This window comes from Agelaius phoeniceus, chromosome 22, assembly GCF_051311805.1.
Source record: "Agelaius phoeniceus isolate bAgePho1 chromosome 22, bAgePho1.hap1, whole genome shotgun sequence".
NCBI lineage: Eukaryota > Metazoa > Chordata > Aves > Passeriformes > Icteridae > Agelaius > Agelaius phoeniceus.
In genome coordinates this window covers 1,190,310-1,200,899 of record NC_135286.1, presented here as the reverse complement: position 1 = coordinate 1,200,899, position 10,590 = coordinate 1,190,310, and the positions used below count along the sequence as shown (strand labels likewise).

The 10,590-nt window shown below is 50.1% G+C and overlaps 1 protein-coding gene across 1 annotated transcript; it reads right to left on the bottom strand.

Moving 5' to 3' along the window:
- Positions 1 to 2,008: 2,008 nt before the first annotated feature.
- IL22RA1 (interleukin 22 receptor subunit alpha 1) lies at positions 2,009 to 8,652 on the bottom strand. The gene is made up of 8 exons (XM_077189436.1): positions 8,610 to 8,652; positions 6,309 to 6,441; positions 5,837 to 6,009; positions 4,769 to 4,953; positions 4,176 to 4,311; positions 3,863 to 3,984; positions 2,471 to 3,094; positions 2,009 to 2,350 (listed from the first exon to the last, which is right to left on the bottom strand). The coding sequence occupies exons 1-8, from the start codon at positions 8,650 to 8,652 to the stop codon at positions 2,009 to 2,011; spliced, it is 1,758 nt and encodes a 585-aa protein (XP_077045551.1).
- Between the last annotated feature and the right edge of the window lie 1,938 nt (positions 8,653 to 10,590).

Genomic DNA, 10,590 nt, shown 5'->3' with positions numbered 1-10,590 from the left:
GTCTGTGATACCCTCACATTTCTTCAGCACACTTGGAATTTTGCCCTTTTGGCCTCACAGGGCTGTGGTCCTTCAGCAGTTGTTGGGGCTGAACCTTGGCCTGTAAAGTTTCTAAGACTATTCCTTTAATCCTGTGTTGAATCATCAAAAATCTTCACTTCATGAGCCTATGGCTTATTTGCAAAATCACCCCAAAGAAAGTGGAATTTCACCTTTAGCCTCAGCTTTCCTGGCCTGAGAAAAGCCCCAAGTGCATTTGGAGTGGGAGCAGCTGAATTTTACCCCGGGTCAGATTGGTCTCTTTGAGTAAATACTTCCCCATACCAGTCAAACCTTGCTTATTTCTGTAAATGCTTTCACTTCCCTAAAACCAATGTCCTCAGACACATTTTTTCCACCACAGCAGTGGAAATGAACAGGCTGAACTGTGCTTTCCTCTGAATGAAAAATAATCACCTCCTCTGGCCCCTGAATTGGAATTTACCTTCCTTTTGCTGCGGGTCCAAGTGCTCCAAGGATTTTGACTCCCAAAAAATGGTCATGGCAGCTCTGGAGGATGTGCCAGGAACAGGGAGCAGGGAGAGCTCCAGACCTCGCTGGGCTCCTCCATGGATCACTGGTGCATGGATTGGGATTGGGATAAACTGGGACTGAGGGCTGAGCTGGGAGTGCTGCCATCCTCACATCCCTGCCTGCCTGGAGTGTGATCCCAGCTGCCCCATCCCTGGGGACCTCAGGGGAGGAGGAGAATGTGTGAATGTGCAGAGGAAGAAAGCTCAGAACTAGGGCAAGGCTGCATTCACCTGTGCTGAGATGAAAAAGGCTTTATCTTTGTACAGGTATTAAAAAAGGCTTTATCTTTGTACAAGTATTAAAAAGCACAGGGGACAGGGACAAATATCACAGAACTGCTGCATCAGGAGCTGTTACTCAGTTTCAATGACTCCTTTGAAGGCAAAGTCCATTCCAGGAAGGTGGAATATTCTTTTCCAAGTCATTTATCCAAGGATAGAACACCAGTAACTATTTACTTCTTTTACTGTACCGTGGTACATGAAATACTTCTAGGTTTGCATACCTGAATCTCTTCAAAGGGAGTTACATCTATCTTAGGTGTTGGTAAAGAGCACATAGAGTTTGTGAATTTTCCTAAATTTTCAGTAAACTGAAGCTGGGATGGAAAATTGAATCTTCACTGATCTTTTAAAGTAATCCAATTCATAATCAATTTGAGAACATGCTAGAAATAAAGACCTGTTGTTTAAGTGCAAAGGTACAGCATGGCAGTGTAACAAGGAGCAGTTCTATCAGTAAGGGCACCAAATGGAGCAATGTGACAATGGAGCAGTGTGACAATGGAGCAGTGTGACAATGGAACAGTGTGACAATGGAACAGTGTGTGACAATGGAACAGTGTGACAATGGAGCAGTGTGACAATGGAACAGTGTGACAATGGAACAGTGTGACAATGGAACAATGTGACAATGGAACAGTGTGTGACAGTGGAGCAGTGTGTGACAATGGAGCAGTGTGACAATGGAGCAGTGTGTGACAATGGAACAGTGTGACAATGGAACAGTGTGTGACAATGGAACAGTGTGACAATGGAGCAATGTGACAATGGAGCACTGTGTGACAATGGAACAGTGTGACAATGGAACAGTGTGTGACAATGGAACAGTGTGACAATGGAGCAATGTGACAATGGAGCACTGTGTGACAATGGAACAGTGTGACAATGGAACAGTGTGTGACAATGGAACAGTGTGACAATGGAGCAATGTGACAATGGAACAGTGTGACAATGGAGCAATGTGACAATGGAGCAGTGTGTGACAATGGAACAGTGTGACAATGGAACAGTGTGTGACAATGGAACAGTGTGTGACAATGGAACAGTGTGACAGCCCTGAGCTCTGTTCCTACAGCCAGGATCAGCTGTGGGTTTGCATTGCTTCTGGTCCATACAAGAAAACACCATCTGGATTTAAATACCATTAAGTCATCCTAATAGAGTTCCGTGCTCTCCTCATCCCACTGCACTTTCAGGTCCAAATCCTTGAAGAGCATGGTGAGGGGAGTGGCGCTGTCGCTGTCGCGGCCGGGGCTGCTGGCTGGGGACACGCCGAGCTCTGTGCAGCCCGGCCCCTTCGCTGCTGGCAGCATTGGCGTGGCTGCGGTCGCCGGGAGCTGCGCTGGGGCCGCAGGGCGTGGGAAGGGCTCCGGCAGCTCCCAGTGCTCCCCGTGGCCCCCAGTCCGGAGCGAGAGCAGCAGAGGTGCCAGCAGCCCCTGCTGGGCAGCGTAGCCCGGGGCGGCTTTCCCCGCGGGCAGCGGCAGGGGCAGCGCTGCCTGCTGCCTGTAGCATCCTCCCTGTGCTGCCTGCTGCCTGTAGCATCCTCCCTGTGCTGCCTGCTGTCTGTAGCATCCTCCCTGTGCTGCCTGCTGCCTGTAGCATCCTCCCTGCTCTGCCTGCTGTCTGTAGCATCCTCCCTGCTCCAGCAGGGCCAGGGACAGCTGGGACAGCTCGGGACCCTCCAGCTCCTCGCTCTGCAGCAGCAGCGGGGTCTGCCCAGGGCTCCCCTGGATCACCACCGACTCCAGTCTGTCCCTGCTCTTCCACAGGCCCACCTTTGGCTGCTGCTCTTTGTAATCCCAGTGGCTGCAGCTCTTTCCCAGCACGTGGCTTCGGAGCTCTGCATCCTCAGAACGATCTGGAGAAGATTCCTTCAGCCTTTGCTCGGGCTGGGAGCTCCTGTCCGTGCCCTCCACGCACAGCCCGTAGGTCAGGGCCAGGCTGGAGCCACCTGGGGCAGCAGCAATGCCCTGCTCAGCTTTCTGAGGAGTGTAGGCAGTGATGGGAGCTGGCATCTCCACCTGGCAGGGCTGAGGGGGCAGCTGCAGTGCTGGAACATCCACCTGCTGCTGGTAGGGACAGGAGGGCCGTGCTGGCTCCAGGGACCAGTCCAAGTGCTGGCTCATCTGGGCCAGCTGCACTTCAGGAATGAAAGGGGAAGGTTTGGAGAAGCTGAGGGGCTTTATGATGTGCTCCACTGTCAGTGTGAGAGGCTGGAACGATGGAATCCCTCTGAAGTCCTGGTGGAGTAGATAAAAGAGCACGAGTTATTCCCAAGAAGCTGTGACCTTGAGAGTTTGCTGTAGTTACTGTAGCATTGTCTTTGGAGAAGTGTCAGTAAAAGGCAGTGACAGCCACCAGGGATCTGCTCTGCTGACAAAAGAGCTCTGCTTTTTTTTCTTTTCTTTTCTGCTGGAAAATGACCATTCACAGGAACACAGGCATTTCTCAGTTTGTATTATCTGAGCAGCCTTGAAATATGAGGAAGAAAATCTCCTGCTTTCACTTTTGCAAGATTTGTCCTAAGCCCTGCAGCATGAAAGTAGCATGAAAATCCTTGAGCTCATCAGCATGAAACCCAATTCTGGCTGTGGGAGATGAGGGATAGGTGAGAATCCCAGGGTTTCAAGGGGAGCTGGGGATTTGGGATGCCTCAGGTTTAGCTGCCTAACCTGAGGGGCTCAGTTTGGGGCAGGTTCTGAGCACTTTAAAATACCAGTAACCTGCAGTGATTGCCTAGACCAAGCTCCTTAACCCTTTAAATGAAGGAGGGTGGGTTTAGATTGGATACTGGGGAGAAATGTTTTACTCAGAGAGTGCTGAGGCCCTGGCACAGAGCAGCTCATCCCCAGCAGTGTCCAAGGCCAGATTTGGGCTGGGAACACCTGGCACAGTGGCATGGACTAAATGAACTAAATGACCTTTCCAGCCCCAGGCAGGGCTGATTCTGTGATCTGCAAGCTGAGCTCGATCCCTGAGCATTTGCAGCAGTGGCTGAGGGCACTCACCAGGGCCCTGGGCTGGGCACTGCGCTGTTTGATGTATTTGTAGCTCACATAAGCAGTGGCAGCAAAAACCAGCCCAGCACAGAAGGCCAGGGCCACCAGACAGTAGAGAATCCACGTCTTGTCTGGGGAAAGAACAAGTGGAAAAAGAGCTGGATTAGGAAAATGTCACAATTAGCTAGGTGATGTCACAGGTTTAGTCTCACAGGAATTAATTTGTAAATTATTAAAATGTTCTGTGCTGAAAAGCAATGCATTTTGTGTATGCAATATCCCAGCTGGACTTTCCAGCTTTCAGCAGAGTTAACAGCCTCACCTGCCAGTGTTTTGACCCAAAACACCTGAGGTTTGCTCCTTCTCTGGAGCAGACAGATATAAACTGTCCCGTTGTATTCAGTGTCTGGGTCCAAGTTGGAAACTTCAAATTCTTTGTTGTGCTCATTCTTTGTCCACTGTTGAAAAGAAAGGTAAAATCTGTATTTGGGCAAGATGAAATTTTCTTCAATTCAGATTGCAAAATTCAGCATAAAATATTATTTACTAATGAGGTCTTACAGGGCTCTAATTATTCTGTGTGTATGGAACTCTGATATTTTCTGAATCATATTTACATGATTTTGCTTTCCATTATTCCTATATTTAATTCTGCATTTCGGTTTCTTAAGACTTGGACTTCTTAAGTAATTTTTAGCCACCAATGGTTTTATTTTTTGCTACTTATACAGTACTCTTAGAAAGTCCTTTGGGTTTAAGAAGAAAGCTTAAAGTTCCTGTTGTCCTGAGAGTCAAAGGCTCCAAGACTTTCCCTTGTACATCAGGAATCTCCCCCATCCTGTGTAAACTGAGATCCTTCCCCAGCTGATCTGAAATGGGATTTACAGCATCCCAGAGCCCGAGGCTGTGCTTTACCTGCTGCTGTGTCCTCTGGTTGAATATTGTCAGGTGATAATCCACAGCCCCAAATTTGCTGTAGATGTCCTCCACAGTGAGCGGCTGCTGGTCCTCCCCCCGCAGGGGCGTCAGGGGCGGCCGCACCAGGAACCTGATGGAGCGGGCGTGGGGGACGTGTTCCACCTGGGGGGCCCCTATGATGGCTGGAAAGGCACCACAGGCTCTGTCAGCTGTGCTGGCATCAGCTGATGGCAAGCACAGCCCAGGCTCGCTGAAATGGCCTTTCTGTTTGTCCAAAAGGTGTCTGAGCTGTGTGAGCACGGCAGGAGTCAGGACACTGCAGACAGAGCTGGTCTGCGGTTCTTGTCCCCAGGAATTCTCATCCCAGGCTTTTCCAGCTCCATGTTCCCTGTCCCTGTGCAGGGTGTCCTCCTTTGTGTGTATGTGAAATCCCACCACAGGCACTCAGGTAACAGCTGAGTGTTAAATCCCAGTTCCCGTCCTACACCAGATTTACAGGGATTTGTGCCTGCACTGGTCTCTGGTGTAGGCACACACTACACCCAGCACTGCAAAGAGCTTTAATCCAAGTTCTCACAGCTTTTTTGGTGCAAAGATCTGAAGGCTCTACACAAGCATTGGCTGCTGATGCCACCTTGAATTATTCTTGGTGATTTTTCAGTGGGAAGTTTTAGCCACAGAGCCAGTGAGGCCCCCAAGGGCTGCGTTGTGTCTGCAATAGGGCTCACTTTGGGCTTGGGACACCAAGTACCCACTGGAATGGATGCTTATCCCAGTGTTCCCATTTCACAGCTGCAGGAACTCCCTGTCCCCAGGTTGCCCGTGATGTCCCTCACTCATTTCTCTGTTCTCTCACCAGCAGCTCTCCCTCCCACCACACCAGGCCTTTCCTTTCTCTGACCCCCAGCTCCCAGCTGGGACCCTGCCCATTTCTCATTCACCTCCTTGCCCAAAACACCAAACCTCCAAAGTGTCACTCTGCCCCAGCAGCACAGAGCCTTGCAGGTCTGCACGGTGGGGAAATGCTGCCCTGCAGGGGCAGGAGCTTTGGGAGCTGGTACTCACTCTCCTTGCGGGGCTCGAAGCGCTCGGAGCGCACCCAGCTGGAGGAGCAGCCCCGCGCCCGCACCCGCCCGTAGAAATGCTCTGTGAAGTTCTCTGTCTCCCTGCTGAGGTTGCAGAAGAGCTGGGTGATGCTCTGGCACTCCTGCTTGGTGAGCCAGGATTTCTCTCCATACCTGAGAACAGAACAAGGATTTGGAGTGGTTTGGTTGGACAGCAATGGAGGAAAATGGAATAGAGAGAAGGAAGTTGCTGAAGGCATGAGTAGCTCGGTAATGGAGCAAAGCAACCCAAGATGGAAAATATTTGCTTAAATGAGCATCATCCCCCACTTTGAATAATCCTGAAATGTTCATAGGATTATATGAACCATTATATGAACCATAATACAGGAGAAACAGCAAAATCACCTTTTCTCTCTTGGCCCTTCTCTCTCTGAGACCCCTAAGAACCAAAAGAAGCAAACTTCACATACTGTTTGTACTGGACATCAAACACAGTGCCAGGGGGAATATCTGCCTCTGTTTCCCATGTCAAGATGTTCTCAAAGTTTGTGGAAGAAAATGCTGCACGTTTCAGACATGATGATCTCTCTGTAGTCCCAATACCTGGAGGAGCAGAGAAACTGGTATTAAAAAACCTCTTCTGCCATCTCAGCCCTCAGATGAAAATGGATCTTGTGGTATTTTGCTAAAGCTGGGCTGAAAAGAAGGAGCTTGAGCAGAACAAGGCTTCAAACTGTGTTCACATCACACTCTTGCAGACAACTGACTCATCCCAAAGAAATCAGGAATTTATACAGAAAAGCCTCAAAAACGCAAATCAGAAAGAGAATCCTGGAATTTCTAGCTGGGTTTCTTTAAGAGCCTTTACATGGGTGGTAAAATAAGACCAATAATCTGTTTTCAAGCCCAGAATCAGGTCTGTGAATGTCTCTGCTCTCTGCCCCTGCTCAAGGAAGTGACATGCAGAGCTCAGTGTCACCTCCTGCAGATGTGGCTCCGTTCTCCTCTCGTGCTCCATGTTTTATTGGATAAAAAGTGCCTGTACAGTGTGACACCCAGTGTCTGGACTCTGGCCTGGGTGTGCCAGGGTGACAGCAAACAACTCAGCCCAGCTCCCTGCTTTCTGAGCCCTGCTGCTCTTCCCTTGGGGTCAGGAATGTCACCTGTCCCTGCAAACATGTCCCTGCACAGCAGGACCCCACCTTGGCCCCCCTGCAGCAAACTGGCTCTGAGCTGCTGCAGAAAAGTCCTCGAGGATTTTGTGTCTCTCTTACCATGAGAAAACACAGTGCAAATCTTTCCCAAGGCTGATCCACAAGAGTTTCTAACTTCAGGATTTATAAACTCTGAATTCAGATTATGGGCAGACCCTCAAAGGTAAAGCATTTATACATTATTCAGCTCTGGGTTTGTGGCACTGATGAGCACCTGGGGCATGTCAGGGCTTCAGCCTGCAGTGAACAATGAGAAAAATGGTGAAAAAGTGAGCAATTGAAAATAGCACAGATGGGCAAACTGAGCACTGGGATGGAGCTGCCTTGGACAAGATCACATTGAGCAGAGATTATAAATCCCAGCTGGATCCTCGCTCCAGGCTTTCCCCCATGGAGCAGAGCTGAGTGTGAGCAGTTCAGTCTGCTGGCTGCATGGAGGAGGGTTAGGCAGAGGGGCACAGATCCCCCCTCAGCCCTGTGTGTGGCATTTGGGCAGGAAGGTGGTGCAGAAATGGGCTGCTGGCTGCCCCAGATGTTGTCCTGACTTATCTGCAGCTCCACATTTGCCTCTGCCCATCCCAGGCTCAGCAGGAGCAGCAGTGGGGCTATGGAGGAGTGGGATCCCCTCTCTGAGCACCCTGAAAACTGAGTCAGAAATACCCTGATCTTATCAGGAGTAGGAAATCTGTCTTCCCACATTTATCCATGCTGGAACACTTATGCAAAGCAGCATAACACAAGCACAGTCAAGTGTGGGCAGGGGAAAACCAGGATATTTTACAGTGTGACAGTCCTTGGGCTGAGGAGTTCCACAGGGTGAGATGGCAGACACAGCAGATGAATGGCACGGCTGAATGCTGAAAAGCTGGGGTCTGGAAAGAGCAGGTTTATCCTTCATTCACCCAGCAGTGAGCTTGTCACCTCTGCAGTAGGATTCAATGGGTTTATAGGGTAGATCTACATTAGATATCAGGGAGAAATTGTTTGGGGAGGCCCTGGCACGGGGTGCCCAGAGCAGCTGGGGCTGCCCCATCTCTGGCAGTGCCCAAGGCCAGGCTGGACAGGCTTGGAGCAGCCTGGGACAGGGGAATGGGTCCCTGCCCTGGCAGGGGTGGGATGAGATGAGCTTTAAGTCCCTTCCAACCCATCCACTCTACGATGACTCCCTCACTTTAAGATTCCATTATTTGGTTGTACCTCCTTTAAAATCAGGACTGTTGGTGTAATCATTTGTGCCTTTGCTGAAGACATGAGGAGACTGATCCAAAGCCCCCTGACACCAGGGAATGTCCTTCACTGCTGCAGGATTTGGGTCCTAGCACAGTGACAAACCCTTTGAAATGACTGAATCTTCCCCTCTCCCTACTAATCCCTTAAGTGCCGAGCATACCAGCCACACATGGGAGTTACTACAAGGAGAGAGAAGAGAACTCAGAAGAAAACTCAGACAGCAGCTCATTCTCCAGGTGATAATTCAGGAAACAGGAGTGAAGTGCAGAGTCCAGTATCAAACAGAATCCCACAACCAGCGACAGCAGAGGAGAGCTCAGGACTTACCCAGCACCGAAACTCCAGCCAGGACGAGCAGAAATCCCTTCATGAATGACTCTGCAGGCTGGGCTGTGAGAGCAGGCAGCTGCTCCTGTGTGCAGGTGAATCACCTTTTGGCTGAATTCTCTCTTGCCAGGCCAGGTTGGATTTGTTGCTCAGTAACAGAGCAAAGCAGAGCTCCTGTCCTGCCTTCCCTGGCTCTGGGCTGCCCGGAGCCCTGCGCATGTGTGACACTGCAGAGTGACAGCAGGAGCACTTCTCTCCTCCAGTGCACACCTGACTGTACAAAGGTGCACGAGCCAGAGGCTGAGAAAATCCCCAGCTCCTGAAAAAGAGCCAAATACCTTTTTGCTGAGAGCTTCCTGCCTGAAAGCCCTCCCTGAGGTTCCTGGGGTTTGAGGTTTGCTTTTCTGGTCGAGTAACTTGAGCTTGTTACAACTCTAGACATTAAAACTCAGAGCTGTGCACCTGGTTGGTTCAATACCTGCTGCAAGCAGTGCACCTGTTTCCTCCAAAAGTACTCCTGAATACTTTCTTACAATGAAAGTCAACCAGAGCACTGGGGTTTTTCACCTGATGTGGGCAAGAGGTAGAAGAGTGGTGGCCTTTCCACAGGAGGAGCAGCTGCTGTCCCACAGCTTTTGGCAGGGACTATTGTACACCTACAATGTTTATTTTTGTGGCTGTTGTACAGTGTAAAGTTCTGTTACTGAATCCACGTGATAAGACCTGGGAGTTTGAATGGACAGGAAGAAAGGGATACAATCCCTTTTCCATAACGTGTGCAGCTTTTAGGGCGTTGTTACGTTTTCAAAATACAAACCCTGCGTGCTTCTGAACGCTGATTTCACTGCTCCATCCTTGTGGCCAAACATGTGATGGAATTCACAAACCCCTTCTGCTTCCCTCCTCATCTGTGGATTTCCTGATGCTGTTTCTGTTCCCTGCCCTGCCTGGTGTGGGAGGGCTCTGTGCCTGCAGCCCTGCCATGGGGCATCGCTGGCATTTTGTCTTTCTCAGCTCACCTGGACAAAGGCAGAGGCCTCAGGTTTGTTAGAGCAGACACACCTATCCACCAGTGTCTAATTAAGCACAGCTGTTTGTTAGGGTGTTTCCTGAACAGCCTGATAAAAGTATTTCTGTTTTCCCTTCCCTCACATCACTGCCTCACACTCCTGCTGGGTGATGGGGCAGAGCTGAGGGACCTTGGTGGGCACCTGAGCCTTCAGTTCTGACAATAGAACTTCAAACTTTACTTCTGCCCTTATTTCTAGCAAGGTGTCTCCTTTTGAACAGCCCAGGACACACCTCTCTGAATCTTTGGGGACCTGAAGATGTCCAAAACTCGACTTTCAAGCTTAAAATTAGGGTTTTATCTTCCAAATTCTCTCAAACTTTTGATTTCCTCCCAGCGTGTGGGGACTGCAGCAAACCTGGTGAGTGCTGGGCATGAACCCTCCATGTGTGGATGTGGCCCTGGGGACAGGGTGGGTTCCCAGTTGGACTCGATGATCCCCAAGGTGTTTTCCTAAGGAAATCATTCCCGAAATGATTCCCTGATGCTGTGATAACAGCTGGAGCAGCTGCTCTGGGAGAGGAGCACTGTGCTCTGGCCAGGACTGACCCTTGTGCAGAGGAAAGCAGCTCTCAAGCCCTGCTGAAAGGAAATGAGGAGTTGGATGCTGCCATCACCTGGCCTGCAGCCTGTCCCTCTGCCCCTGGACAGGGCAAGAACTGATCCCAGGCTGAGTTTGCAGAGCTGGGACATGTCAAAAGCATTCTGTAGACATTGCTCAACTGCAGAGCTTCCTGTAAATCAAAGCCTGGGGGGTTTTCCTGGATTGCACAAGAAATTGGGTGGTGATTATGTGTGCATCATCTGTGTCTTTCCAAATGAACTGGAGGGATAACAATGCAGGATGAACCCAAGGACACTGCAGAGGAATAGTCCAGCTGGTGAATCCTTCCCCCACCTCTCCTTTGGCCT

Bases quoted from the DNA above. Each gene is read 5' to 3' on its own strand.
- IL22RA1 (XM_077189436.1), bottom strand. From the start codon at position 8,652: ATGAAGGGATTTCTGCTCGTCCTGGCTGGAGTTTCGGTGCTGG. The intron at 4,312-4,768 runs GTAAAGCACAGC...TCTTTTCAACAG, and splicing joins ACCAGAGGACACAGCAGCAG to TGGACAAAGAATGAGCACAA. The intron at 3,985-4,175 runs GTGAGGCTGTTA...TTCTTTCCCCAG, and splicing joins TTGGGTCAAAACACTGGCAG to ACAAGACGTGGATTCTCTAC.